The 15,265-nt window shown below is 42.4% G+C and overlaps 1 protein-coding gene across 4 annotated transcripts in view; it reads left to right on the forward strand.

Moving 5' to 3' along the window:
• The window catches only part of ndst2a (N-deacetylase/N-sulfotransferase (heparan glucosaminyl) 2a), a 35,034-nt gene extending 29,294 nt beyond the window's left edge, over nt 1–5,740 (forward strand). For 3 of the 4 annotated variants that reach the window (XM_026308789.1, XM_026308788.1, XM_026308790.1), the window contains 5 exons: nt 88–262; nt 397–567; nt 2,765–2,874; nt 2,954–3,056; nt 3,550–3,675. In XM_026308789.1, coding sequence (XP_026164574.1) covers nt 88–262; nt 397–567; nt 2,765–2,874; nt 2,954–3,056; nt 3,550–3,675 — 685 coding nt within the window. Of the gene's footprint in view, nt 1–87; nt 263–396; nt 568–2,764; nt 2,875–2,953; nt 3,057–3,549 lie in introns of all 4 variants that reach the window. The other variant, XM_026308787.1, reaches the window with a different exon arrangement.
• Nucleotides 5,741–15,265: the final 9,525 nt, after the last annotated feature.

A 15,265-nucleotide genomic window follows, 5' to 3' on the forward strand; every position in this document is an offset into this window, starting at 1 on the left:
CTTGACTGTGGTAACATTCTAAAATGAAATTGTTTGGGGAAGTGTGATGAGAGTATAACTGTGGTACTTGTCTTTTTGGTTTCTTAGGTATATGGACTTCTTCCCATTCCCTTCCAATGTCAGCACAGATTTTATGTTTGAAAAGAGTGCCAACTATTTTGATACAGAGGTAGTTCCTAAGAGAGCAGCTGCCCTGCTCCCCAGAGCCAGAATCCTTGCAGTGCTCATCAATCCATCTGACCGGGCTTATTCCTGGTACCAGGTGAGGATCACATATTCTGCAGCCTCATCCACTGCACTTCTAAATCTATACACACGTCCACACACAATCCTAATGGTAGTTGAAACCCTCTTTACTGTTACACCTGATTGGTTTTTGTGTTTTATTGACCACAGCACCAGAGGGCTCACCAGGATCCTGCGGCTCTCAACAACACTTTCCATGCAGTGGTGACGGCTGGCCCATTGGCCCCTAAGGAACTTCTGGCTCTTCAGAGACGCTGCCTTAACCCAGGGGCCTATGCTACTCACCTGGAGCACTGGCTGCAACACTACCAGCCCAGTCAGGTAACACACACCACAGCTACTAACACAGTGCAGCAGGTTTACATGGCATGTTTCAAAACATTTTCATCACTGTACTTTCTGAATGCACTGTACATATCAAATCAGTTGAAATGCTAAAATATCAGTAAAGCTTCACAGTGCATTTAAGTTCTTGTAGTGAGTGTGTGTCTGTTTTGTGTGCTTAATGGAAATGTTTTTATCAATATTATATGTACAGTATATACTATAGACTTGGCTTGACAAATGGTTCATTTCATTTAAAATAATTTTGAACTGAACAACAGCAGCATTAGTTAAATAATTCAGATAAAGCAAATCGCAGAAATGTCAGTAAATCTGATAACCTTCCACTGATAGCAAAACCTCTATGGACTTTTGAACGTTCCTTCTCCAGATACAGTACGAGTCATGGATTTAACTGGCTGACTATGTACAGTGGGTACGGAAAGTATTCAGACCCCTTTAAATTTTTCACTCTTTGTGTCATTGCAGCCATTTGCCAAAATCAAAAAAGTTCATTTTATTTCTCATTAATGTACACTCAGCACCCCATCTTGACAGAAAAAAACAGAAATGTAGAAATTTTTGCAAATTTATTAAAAAAGAAAAACTGAAATATCACATGGTCATAAGTATTCAGACCCTTTGCAGTGACACTCATATTTAACTCACATGCTGTCCATTTCTTCTGATCCTCCTTGAGATGGTTCTGCTCCTTCATTGGAGTCCAGCTGTGTTTAATTAAACTGATTGGACTTGATTAGGAAAGGCACACACCTGTCTATATAAGACCTTACAGCTCACAGTGCATGTCAGAGCAAATGAGAATCATGAGGTCGAAGGAACTGCCCAAGGAGCTCAGAGACAGAATTGTGGCAAGGCACAGATCTGGCCAAGGTTACAAAAGAATTTCTGCAGCACTCAAGGTTCCTAAGAGCACAGTGGCCTCCATAATCCTCAAATGGAAAAAGTTTGGGACGACCAGAACTCTTCCTAGACCTGGCCGTCCAGCCAAACTGAGCAATCGTGGGAGAAGAGCCTTGGTGAGAGAGGTAAAGAAGAACCCAAAGATCACTGTGGCTGAGCTCCAGAGATGCAGTGGGGAGATGGGAGAAAGTTCCACAAAGTCAACTATCACTGCAGCCCTCCACCAGTCGGGGCTTTATGGCAGAGTGGGCCGACGGAAGCCTCTCCTCAGTGCAACACACATGAAAGCCCACATAGAGTTTGCCAAAAAACACATGAAGGACTCCCAGACTATGAGAAATAAGATTCTCTGGTCTGATGAGACCAAGATGGAACTTTTTGGCGTTAATTCTAAGCGGTATGTGTGGAGAAAACCAGGCACTGCTCATCACCTGCCCAATACAATCCCTACAGTGAAACATGGTGGTGGGAGCATCATGTTGTGGGGGTGTTTTTCAGCTGCAGGGACAAGACGACTGGTTGCAATTGAAGGAAAGATGAATGTGGCCAAGTACAGAGATATCCTGGAAGAAAACCTCTTCCAGAGTGCTCAGGACCTCAGACTGGGCCGAAGGTTCACCTTTCAACAGGACAATGACCCTAAGCACACAGCTAAAATAACAAAGGAGTGGCTTCAGAACAACTCTGTGACCGTTCTTGACTGGCCCAGCCAGAGCCCTGACCTAAACCCAATTGAGCATCTCTGGAGAGACCTGAAAATGGCTGTCCACCAACGGTCACCATCCAACCTGACAGAACTGGAGAGGATCTGCAAGGAAGAATGGCAGAGGATCCCCAAATCCAGGTGTGAAAAACTTGTTGCATCATTCCCAAGAAGACTCATGGCTGTACTAGCTCAAAAGGGTGCTTCTACTCAATACTGAGCACAGGGTCTGAATACTTATGACCATGTGATATTTCAGTTTTTCTTTTTTAATAAATTTGCAAAAATTTCTACATTTCAGTTTTTTTCTGTCAAGATGGGGTGCTGAGTGTACATTAATGAGAAATAAAATGAACTTTTTTGATTTTGGCAAATGGCTGCAATGACACAAAGAGTGAAAAATTTAAAGGGGTCTGAATACTTTCCGTACCCACTGTATACGGGCTGGTATTACTCATGCTGTGGAGAGATGAATCTGATTACAGACCTGTGGGAACTCAATTTCCTTTTGTGGACAAAAAGCACATATCCATCAATGTAATGTGTGTGTGTGTGTTTGTGATTTAGTTGCACATTGTGGACGGGGCCTTGCTGCGCATCAACCCAGCGTTGGTGATGGAAGGAATTCAGAGATTCCTCAGTGTCACTCCCATCTTCAACTATACCCAGGCTCTAATGTTTGTTCCACACTCACACACACGTACAACCATGTACAGAACATACTCTAGATACTGACACTAATGCCATCGTCTGCAGGTATGACGACAGCAAGGGCTTCTGGTGTCAGCGCATGGAAGGAGGTCGACCCAAGTGTCTGGGAAAGAGTAAAGGCAGAAAGTACCCAGAGATGAGTCCTGAGGTACATTACACCTCACATTGCCAGCAGTCTAACTCCTTTGAAGGATAATTTTGGTTTAATAAATCTCTTTTTTCATATATACTTTTGGTCAATAATAATAACAGGACTAAACATCTATTAATCCACTGCTGAATAGTGCTAAATTGGTTTGGTTTTTCTGGTTTTCAAAAAGAATTCATAAAAAACTACAGTGCCTATTTAAACACTGTAATTGTAAGGTTTCTAAATTTGAATGTTGATACCTCAGTAGAAAATCAAGGGTTTGAAGTGGATCGTCATAAAAAAGTTGACGTTAAGAAAACGTTTTGAACAAAAGCTTTTTTCAGGAGCCATTCAATACACCAAAGTGAAACTGGTATTATAAGCAACATTTGAGAAACTCCTCTTAAAATTGACTTTTTGCAGACAGTAGATTATTGCTGATCTTTTTTTCCCTCCATTCCTGATCTCTAACTTTTCCTGTGTCTGTGTCTGTCTGTCTGCACATGCACAGTCACGTGCCTTTCTGACTGAGTACTATCATGAGCACAATGTGGAGCTGCTGCGTTTGTTGAATCGTTTGGGCCAACCATTGCCGTCCTGGCTCCGCCAAGAACTCCAGAGCACCAGCTGGAGCTGAGGCCACACCCTCAACTATGGACACACCACAGAAAAGCTAGGACTGCAGTCTGTGGATGAGCCAGCCCTTGCCTCTGGATTAGACTGGACTACCAAATCTGGAATCAACGGCAGCACACACTAAAAGAGCTGATGTTAGCTGATGTTACTGATGCTCTGGTCCCATGGCAAAAAGAAGCCAACAGAAGGTCTTTCTTGGTTGGTAACCAATAGAGAAAGATCCCAGTGGACTCCCAACTCCTGATTTGTTGGCAAACCTCCTGTGAGTGCTGGGCAGCCATCTGCACTGTACACGTCTTTGCTGTGGATCCAGAGGCCTGGGTGACCGGCATGTTTTGGGCTGCCTTAATGTGAGAAGGAAACTCATAGGATGAGGCCATACAGAGGACAGTCCAGTGTCCAGTGTGTGACTGGATAAGCGACTAAACACACACCTGTCATCTCTCTACAAGAGTGATTCTAAAGCAGTTGTATATCTTAGTTTTGATGGTTGGAGACATTATGGCCAAAAGCCTGAATAGACAGCACAGACAGTCCACATCCTTGTCCAGAGTTCTTTGTTACATACACACATCTAGCTGCTGGTCCAACAGTCAGGGTGTTGTGTTCCCCTCTACCCTCACATTTTTTCAGGTTGTTTACTGTAGTGATAGACATTTTCAAATGGATTTAGATCATTTGACAACAGGGCAGTGTATATATCATGTTTAGATTTTTTTACATGACTAAAGCCCAAATTTGATCTGGCCTGTGCCCCACACTAATGTCTTGTCAGGGAACAAGCATCTTATTACACATCACTAAGGTAAAAATGGCTTTTGTGTGATGACAGAATCTCCTCCATGCTAGCCAAGGTCTTCCCCCAGTCTCCATATTTTATTTACAAGTACTTACATTCTTGCTTTTAATCTACATGACAGTGATTTGAAAATACATCATCCCTGTTTTGACAAATGGAGTGAACCACACAACATAAAGATTATGTTGTAGCACAGCCTTGTCACTTACTTGAGTTGATACAAATGTCAATGTGATATGAAATGTAGTTTTTGTCCTTTTGGATTGGAATGTGAAAGTTATGGTTTCACTTCAGTTCTTCATAATGAAGTGAATGGCAGTTACACTGGGTATCCAGTTAATAGTCAGTTGTTCTCTGATTTCACAGCTCTAGCAGGAGAATTCTTCCATAGTTGCTGTGGATAATGGATACTGTAGTATCAGTTGTCACGCTTAACAAAATTGGGGGACAATATTATGAAATGAGAAAGGTGTACTGAAAATTGTCTATTCTAGTGATTTATCATTGCACTCACAAAAGACAGATTTTTAAAAAAATCGTCAAGCAGAATTGGCGGAGTTATCCTGAATTTTAATCCTAAGAAAGCATTGACCATAATGCAACTGGTCTCACTTCCTGTGTGATAAGTAACAGCATATTTTACATTTCAGATTTCCACTTTGTAGGTTTTTTTGTAACTGATGACATCATTATGACATAATCAGTGTTATTTAATTATATTTGGCATGGAAAATGTGGATTGACGTTAAGAAGCTTGGACAGTAGTAACATTAGTTTTTGGTCCAAAATGCATATGTCTTTAATTTGTCATCACTCATAAAGCATTTTCACCATTTAGAGTGATAAATAATTAAAGCAGCAGTTTGCAGTCATCCTGACATGATGTGACCATGAGGCACAGCCCAGAAACAGAACTGTTTGAAACTTCAGTTTGGCTTGTGTTTGACCATGGGATGGGCATAAGAACCCCAGTCAGTAAGAACAATTAACCCTAACTCTCCAAAAAACTCCAAAAAGCCCTTCATGTGTCCAATATCTTCTGAAAACCCAACACAGAATGCTAAACACACGTCACACACACACTCACACTGTTGTCACCATCCAAGGGCAGTAACCCATAAATGTCTTAAGACAAGAGAGCAGACATCAGAGCCAGTATGGAGAATAATCACAAGCTGCTGTCTTATTGTTTTGTTTGTTTTGTATAAATGTCAAAAATGCAGACACTGTATCATCTCTAATAAACACATAGAGAGGTTGGAATCAATAGCTGTGACAGCTTTTTTTTTTTTTTGCCTCATGCTTCCCCATGTTATATATTTGAAATATTCATAAGCAGTTGTGCTCATAAATGTACAATATAATTTAAGTTATATATATTTTTTGGAAAATGTAACTGAACATGTGTATCCCTTTTTAAATTCATGATAGATAGATGGAGAAGCAGCATCAAACTCTGCAGTCACATGCACAGTCCATAGGACATAGGAGGTTCAAGATGACATCCTCAACAAAGTGTTCACTGTATAGCACCAAATCACAACAAAAAAAAATCACAAGGCAGTTGCAAGAAAAAGTACTGGCAGTTTGCAGTGTCCTTATTTTATACATAAATCAGTCATAAAATGTGATCTGATCTTCACCAAAGTCACATCTGAACCCAGTTGACATTTAGACTGGCTAGTGTTGCAATTACTTTTTCCACCATCACTTTCTCTGTTTAATGGGTGAGCACTGAATGGCTCATAGCAATGGCTCTGGTACCCCATCCTCCCACAGTGCCCTCACCCCCTGGTGCTTCAGCAAGGCATTCTGCTTCGTTGTCTGAATAGCCACCAGTGGCTGTTATCCCTGACAGCATAATTCCAACATAAACTCATCCAGACCTCTCTGTCTTTAAAACATGCTTGAAGTCCGGCTAACTGATCTGTTTTATCGTGCTTCATAGACAGATATAGCTGAGTGAGATCTGGGTAGCAATAGCCTTTCATAGCATTAACGGATTGAATGTTTCACTGCTTTAGGGACTGAGTGGTCAAACAAAACACAGTTTAAATTTCAAAAATGACATTTAAAGACATTTTTAAAACCAGAAAGAATCAGAAGGCCATTATCAAATAATAAATGGCCCTAAAAGAGGTTAACACAAAAGGAAACTCGGAATACTGCAAAATATGTAACAGCCAAATACCTGAACCAAAGACAAACTGACCTGAAAAATGACACACATGCAGAATATATAGTGGTTGGCCAAACCAGTAACAAACACAGAAACACAAAGACAAAATGACACTAAATACACTGACCGAATTTATAAATGCAACTTTTGTTTTTGCCCCCATTTTTCATGAGCTGAACTCAAAGATCTAAGACTTTTTCCATGTACACAAAAGGCCTATTTCTCTCAAATATTGCTCACAAATCTGCTAAATCTGTGTTAGTTATCACTTCTCCTTTGCCGAGATAATCCATCCACCTCACAGGTGTGACATATCAAGATGCTGATTAGACAGCATGATTATTGCTCAGGTGTGCCTTAGACATCACATACAAATCTTCAAATAGTTCATTCCTGTGCTTCAATGATCTTAGAAATAAATGGCAGATTGGATATTGGTCTATAATTAGCCAAGACTCCTGGATCAAGACTTTTTGAGTAAAGGGTTTGATTACTGCAGTCTTAAAGGCCTGTGGTACGTAGCCTGATACTAGAGATAAATTTACCAAGTCTAATAAAGATGAGTTCATTAATGGCAGGGTGCCTTTAAGCAGTCTAGTCGGGATGGGGTCTAAGAGACACGTTGATGATTTCGATGAAGCAACTACTGATGTAAATTCAGAGAGATCTATGGGAGAGAAGCAGTCTAAACATAACTGAGGTCCTACAGATGATTCAAGAGCTACTGTAGTAGAAGATTCATTTATTGCAGGTATAGGAAGCATCTGCTGAATTTTATCTCTAATAGTTGTGATTTTATTTGTAAAGAAACTCATAAATTCATCACTGCTGAGAGCTAAGGGAACACTGGGCTCAACAGAGCTGTGACTTTTTGTCAGCCTGGCTTCAGTGCTGAAAAGAAACCTGGGATTGTTCTTATTTTCCTCTATTAGTGATGAATAGTATGCAGTTCTGGCTTTACGGAGAGCTTTTTTATATGTTAGTAGACTGTTTTTCCAGGCTAGAAAAATTTCCTCTAAGTTTGTGGAACGCCACTTCCTTTCCAGCCTTCGTGATGCCTGCTTTAAGGTACGAATATGTAAATTATACCATGGGGCTAGTCTTCTCTGATTCACTAACTTCTTTTTCAGAGGGGCTACAGAATCAAGCATTTCACGCAGTGAGGTTACAGCGCTGTCAACAACATGATCAGTTTGGTAGGGAGTGGGATTGAAGCAGCTGCCCTCCACTATGTTTATACTTGGCATAGATGCAAATAAAGATGGAATCATTTTCTTAAATTTATTAACAGCGTTGTCAGATAAACATCTGCTGTAGTGGAATTTTCTTCCAAACGCTGCATGATCCATCATTTTAAATTCAAAAGTTATTAAAGAATGATCTGACAAAACAGGATTTGGGGGAAAAACTATTAGATGTTCAATTTCGATGCCATAGGTCAGAACAAGATCAAGGGTGTGATTAAAACAGTGGGTGGGTTTATTAACATTTTGAATGAAACCAATTGAATCTAATATAGAATTAAATGCAATGTTGAGGCTGTTATTTTCAACATCTACATGAATGTTAAAATCTCCCACTATAATGACTTTATCTGATCTAAGCACTAAATCAGACAGGAAGTCAGGGAATTCAGTTAAAAACTCTGAGTAAGGGACAGGTGGACGGTACACAATGACAAGTAGAACTGGTTTTTGTGTTTTCCAGTTTGGATGTGAGAGACTAAGAGTGAGGCTCTCAAATGAGTTATAACTGTTCTGAGGATGAAAGTCTAATAATAAGTTTGACTGGAAGATTGCAGCTACTCCTCCACCTCGACCTGTGCTTCGAGGAACATGATAATTTTTATGACTGAGGGGGGTTGATTCATTCAGACTGACATATTCATCCTGCTGTAACCAGGTTTCAGTGAGATAAAGTAGGTCAATTTGGTGATCAGTTATCAAATCATTTACTAACAGAGATTTAGAAGAAAGGGACCTAATATTTAATAGTCCACATTTGACAGTTCTGTTTGTCTGTTCAATAAGAGGAGTGGTCTTAATTTTTATTAAGTTTTTATGAATAACTCCTCTTCTGTTAACTTCTGATTTATTTGATTTATATGTTCGAGGGGCAGACACAGTCTCTATGTGGTTTGAGGGGGGCGGCGGCTCTAAGGAAACTGCAGAGAGGCGTTTTAGACTGAGTCTCTGCATCCCGGTTCCCACCCTGGATTGTCAGGCTTTAGGTCGGCTAATAAACTCGGCCAAATTCCTAGAGATGAGAGCTGCACCATTCAAAGTGGGATGGATGCGTCTCTCGCTATCAGACCGGGTTTTCCCCAGAAAGTGGCCCAATTGTCTATGAAGCCCACATCGTTTGCTGGACACCACCTAGACAGCCAGCGACGGAACGACGACATGCGGCTAAACATGTCATCGCTGGTCAGATTGGGGAGGGGTCCAGAGAAAACTACGGAGTCCGACATTAATTTAGCAAAGTTACACACCGACTCAACATTAATTTTAGTGACCTCCGATTGGTGTAATCGGGTGTCATTGCTGCCGACGTGAATAACAATTTTCCCATATTTCCGATTAGCCTTAGCCAGCAGCTTCAGATTTGACTCGATGTCGCCCGCTCTGGCCCCAGGAAACATTTGACTATAGTCGCTGGTGTCTCTATTTTCACGTTCCTGACTATGGAATCGCCAATTATCAGAGTTGGTTTCTCAGCGGGTGTGTCGCTGAGCGGGGAAAATCTATTAGAAACGTGAACAGGCAGGTGATGAGCCGTGGGCTTCTGCTTAGGAGTACGTTTCCGTCGGACCGTCGCCCAGGCTAATTCTCCGGGCTGCTCCGGAGCTGCCCTTGGACCGCTAACAGACCCTGAGCTCGGTGGCTCCACACCAGCTAACGGGGCTAGGCTAGCTGGCTTTTGTTCGAAGGTGCGGAGCCGCGCTTCCAAATCAGTGATCCTCGCCTCCAAGGCTAACAGAACCTTACACTTATTACAACATAACATGCTGAGATTTGGACTGTGGGAGGAAACCAGAGTACCTGGAGAAAACCCACACAAGCACAGGGAGAACATGCAAATTCCACACTGAAAGGTCCCTGATGGGTTGCGAACCCTGGACCTTCTTGCTGTGAGGCGACGGTGCTATCTACCCTAAATATATTTCCATCTCTTTAAATAATTACCACAGTAGTTTCTACAAAATAAGGAAAATTGGCAGAGAAAGTCAGTGGGTGCAGTCCCACTAAGGGCTTTAAGTGATATGTGTGTGAAGCTGTTTGGAAGAGGGAACTAATCAGCTTTTAACTTTGAACATCCTGCCATGTTCAAACCTGTTTTGTCTGAATGCTCTGACCTAATGTCACTCACACACAAGTACTTTGAAACATGAAGGTTTACTGGCAACTCAGTGTTTATGCATAAGTGTCTACATGTAAAAAAATACAGTACTCATTTGGGGATTTTATTTTATTGATTTGCACTAAATAGCAGAAAGCAAAAAAAAAAATCATACAAAATACATTAAAAAACAGTATATATGTTCAAATTAATTTCTCACCACAATTTTCTGTTCACTGTAATATTTGCTGCTGTCCAGTACAGGAAAAGTTCTTTGATACAGACACCTGTGCAAAAACCACGCCGTTTTTTTACTTGTCACCATACATATAAGTACAATTAAGTTCATACAAATGACACTGAACCTTTTCTCATCTCTGAGAAATTCTGGGTCCTTGAATATGCACATTTTTTCAGTCTTACTGCCCAAATAACTGGTCAGAACATGTTCACGCATGTTATTTAAAATTTTAAGGCAACCTCAAAAACCTTTCTGCTCTATTGTCAAACTGCACATACATCTTTCTGATCAGGAAACAATTAAGTAAAGATAAGCTAAAAGAATAGTAGTGTGCAGTAAACATAATGGTCATTTTAAAATTATGTATTTACCTGGATTTCTGCATGATTATTTAAACTAGTGCTGTCAAGCAATTAAAGAAATTAATCACATTGATTACAATCATGGACTGATGATAATTAATCATGATTAATCGCATTAAAAAGATAAGGTGAAGGTAGAGGTGTCAAAGGCCAAACAAAGGGCATATGAGGATTTATATGATAGGTTGGACTCTAAGGAGGGACAGGTGGATTTGTACAGTTTGGCGAGGCAGAGAGACAGAGATGGGAAGGATGTGCAGCAGGTTAGGGTGATTAAGGACAGGGATGGAAATGTGTTGACAGGTGCCACAAGTGTGATGGAAAGATGGAAGGAATACTTTGAAGAGTTGATGAATGAGGAAAAGGTTAGAGAGCACACAGGATGAAGTAAGGAAGGCGTTGAAGAGGATGAAGAGCGGAAAGGCAGTTGTTCCTAACGACATACCTGTGGAGGTATGGAGAGGATGCCTGAGGAATGGAGGAGAAGTGTACTGGTGCCCATCTTTAAGAACAAGGGAGATGTGCAGAGTTGTGGAAACTACAGAGGAATAAAGCTGATGAGTCACACAATGAAGTTATGGAAAAGAGTAGTGGAGGCTAGGCTGAGGTCAGAAGTGAGCATTTGTGACCAGCAGTGTGGTTTCATGCCAAGAAAGAGAACCACAGATGCAATATTTGCTTTGAGAATGGTGATGGAGAAGTACAGAGAAGGCCAGAAGGAGCCTCATTGTGTCTTTGTAGATTTGGAAAAAGCGTATGATAGGGTGCTGAGAGAGGAGCTGTGGTTTTCTATGAGGAAGTCTGGATGTGTGACAAAAGTACGGTGGCCGAAAAGGGCAAACGCACCACAATGGCCAATACACCTGCAAAAGAGAAACGCTGCAACAACGAAAACACATGCAAGAGAGAAAACACAACGGAAGTGCGCCAAGACGATAGGGGGACCCCCCGAACTGAGGGATGCTATGAACAAAGTTTGGCTAACTTTTACAGAGGCAACATAAAAAAGGTACGTTTTCCGTTTATTTCTTCTTAAACACTTGGCCATCATGTTTTACAGTATTACAAAAGAATGGTATTGTAAAAGATGATGACCAAGTGTTTAACAAGTAACAAATGGAAAACACCACCCTACAACCCCCCACCTACCCACCCACCCATGTCTCCCAACGTTGTATGACATGTTTGATCAAGTAAACAAATGTAATAGAACATTTTTAGCACATAAGAACAATCATCAGAGGACGCTCATTTTGTTGCAATTCAAAACTATAAGTTGCATCTCACTGCGCAGTCTCCAAAATGAGACGTGACTTATATCACTACATGTGTCTCTCTCACCTCTGTAGAAGTTTTTTGTTCATAGCATCCCTCAGTTTGGGGTCCCCCTATCGGTCTGGCGCACTTCCGTTGTGTTTTCTCTCTTGCAGGTGTGTTCGTTGTTGCAGCGTTTCTTTCATGCAGGTGTCTTCGTTGTTGCAGCGCGTTTGCCCTTGTTGGCCACCGACCTAGGGTCAACAGTCCAGAACAACGGAGAGTGTGGAAAAGAAGTGAAGAGACGTGTGCAAGCAGGTTGGAACAGGTGGAGGAAAGTGTCAGATGTGATGTGTAACAAAAGAGTGTCAGCAAGAATGAAAGTAAAGGTGGACAAGACAGTGGTGAGACCAGCAATGTTGTATGGTTTAGAGACAGTGGCACTGAGACAAAGACAGGAGGCAGAGCTGGAGATAGCAGAGCTGAAGATGTTAAGGTTCTCTCTGGGAGTGACGAGGATGGATAGGATCAGGAATGAGTACATCAGAGGGACAGCTCATGTTAGATGTTTTGGAGAAAAAGCCAGGGAAGTCAGATTGAGATGGTTTGGACATGTTCAGAGGAGGGACAGTGAATACATTGGTAAAAGGATGCTGAGGTTAGAGCTGCCAGGAAGGAGGTCTAGAAGAAGACCAAAGAGGAGGTTCTTGGATGTAGTGAAGGAGGACATGAGAGGACATGACAAATGCTACGGCAAGGGGGAGCCAGGACGCCAGGTCAGGGGGGAAACAACACCACCCCCACCCGAGATTGGGTACCAAGCCCCAATGACAAGCCCCGACATGCTCAACACAAGAGCAGCTGACCTGAGAGTGAAGATCGTAGGCAAGATGGACACCTGGAACCTCCGCAGCCGGTTACCAAGACTAAGTGAAGTACTCTCTGAAAGTCTACTAGAAGATGTGAATGCAGCATTACGAACAATCCCCACTGTGACCATCACCGAGACCAACAAGCTGATATACACCACGGCAACAGTGATCCTTGAGATGCTTGGCGACAAAATACATTCCACCACCAAGGAGCAGTACCCTGCCTGGAGAAAGAGGCTAGAGGCAAAAATAAGGGCAACGGAGAGAAGTTAGCCAACTATCAGAACTGCAGAAAAGGGGGATGAAGCCCTGAGACAATCCCCTGAGACAATCCAGCACATAACAGCAGGTTGTAAGATGCTAGCAGGCAGAGTGTACATGGAACGCCATAACCAAGTGGCCGGCATAGTGTACAGGAACATCTGTGCCGAGTATGGGCTGGAGGTCCCAAGGTCAAAATGGGACACGCCTCCAAAGGTGAGGGAGAATGACCAAGCTAAGATCCTGTGGGACTTCCAGATACAGACCGACAAACAGGTGATGGCTAACCAACCGGACATAGTAGTGGTGGACAAACAACAGAAGAAAGCCGAAGTGGTAGATGTAGCGATCCCAAGTGACAGCAACATCAGAAAGAAGGAACATGAGAAGCTGGAGAAATACCAAGGGCTTAAAGAAGAGCTAGAAAGGATGTGGAAGGTGAAGGCAACAGTGGTCCCCGTGGTAATCGGCACCCTCGGGGCTGTGACCCCCAAACTGGGAGAGTGGCTCCAACAGATCCCAGGAACAGCATCAGAGATCTCAGTCCAGAAGAGTGCAGTGCTAGGAACAGCTAAGATACTGCAAAGAACCCTCAAACTCCCAGGCCTCTGGTAGAGGACCCGAGATTGAGGAAGACACACACCACCCATAGGGGTGAGACGGGAAATTTATATATATATATATATATATATATATATATATATATATATAGCTTGATGTCATCCATGTACAGGAGGTGGCTGATGGTTGCCCCATTTCGCAGTCGGTATCCGAAGCCAGTCTTAGTGATGATCTGGCTGAGGGGGTTCAGGCCTATGTACAGTGGGTACGGAAAGTATTCAGACCCCTTTAAATTTTTCACTCTTTGTGTCATTGCAGCCATTTGCCAAAATCAAAAAAGTTCATTTTATTTCTCATTAATGTACACTCAGCACCCCATCTTGACAGAAAAAACCAGAAATGTAGAAATTTTTGCAAATTTATTAAAAAAGAAAAACTGAAATATCACATGGTCATAAGTATTCAGACCCTGTGCTCAGTATTGAGTAGAAGTGCCCTTTTGAGCTAGTACAGCCATGAGTCTTCTTGGGAATGATGCAACAAGTTTTTCACACCTGGATTTGGGGATCCTCTGCCATTCTTCCTTGCAGATCCTCTCCACTTCTGTCAGGTTGGATGGTGAACGTTGGTGGACAGCCATTTTCAGGTCTCTCCAGAGATGCTCAATTGGGTTTAGGTCAGGGCTCTGGCTGGGCCAGTCAAGAACGGTCACAGAGTTGTTCCGAAGCCACTCCTTTGCTATTTTAGCTGTGTGCTTAGGGTCATTGTCCTGTTGAAAGGTGAACCTTCGGCCCAGTCTGAGGTCCTGAGCACTCTGGAAGAGGTTTTCTTCCAGGATATCTCTGTACTTGGCCACATTCATCTTTCCTTCAATGCAACCAGTCGTCCTGTCCCTGCAGCTGAAAAACACCCCCACAACATGATGCTCCCACCACCATGTTTCACTGTAGGGATTGTATTGGGCAGGTGATGAGCAGTGCCTGGTTTTCTCCACACATACCGCTTAGAATTAACGCCAAAAAGTTCAATCTTGGTCTCATCAGACCAGAGAATCTTATTTGTCATAGTCTGGGAGTCCTTCATGTGTTTTTTGGCAAACTCTATGTGGGCTTTCATGTGTCTTGCACTGAGGAGAGGCTTCCGTCGGGCCACTCTGCCATAAAGCCCCGACTGGTGGAGGGCTGCAGTGATAGTTGTCTTTGTGGAACTTTCTCCCATCTCCCTACTGCATCTCTGGAGCTCAGCCACAGTGATCTTTGGGTTCTTCTTTACCTCTCTCACCAAGGCTCTTCTCCCACGATTGCTCAGTTTGGCTGGACGGCCAGGTCTAGGAAGAGTTCTGGTCGTCCCAAACTTTTTCCATTTGAGGATTATGGAGGCCACTGTGCTCTAGGAACCTTGAGTGCTGCAGAAATTCTTTTGTAACCTTGGCCAGATCTGTGCCTTGCCACAATTCTGTCTCTGAGATCCTTGGGCAGTTCCTTCGACCTCATGATTCTCATTTGCTCTGACATGCACTGTGAGCTGTAAGGTCTTATATAGACAGGTGTGTGCCTTTCCTAATCAAGTCCAATCAGTTTAATTAAACACAGCTGGACTCCAATGAAGGAGCAGAACCATCTCAAGGAGTATCAGAAGAAATGGACAGCATGTGAGTTAAATATGAGTGTCACTGCAAAGGGTCTGAATACTTATGACCATGTGATATTTCAGTTTTTCTTTT

Source organism: Mastacembelus armatus, chromosome 15 (assembly GCF_900324485.2).
Source record: "Mastacembelus armatus chromosome 15, fMasArm1.2, whole genome shotgun sequence".
Lineage (NCBI taxonomy): Eukaryota > Metazoa > Chordata > Actinopteri > Synbranchiformes > Mastacembelidae > Mastacembelus > Mastacembelus armatus.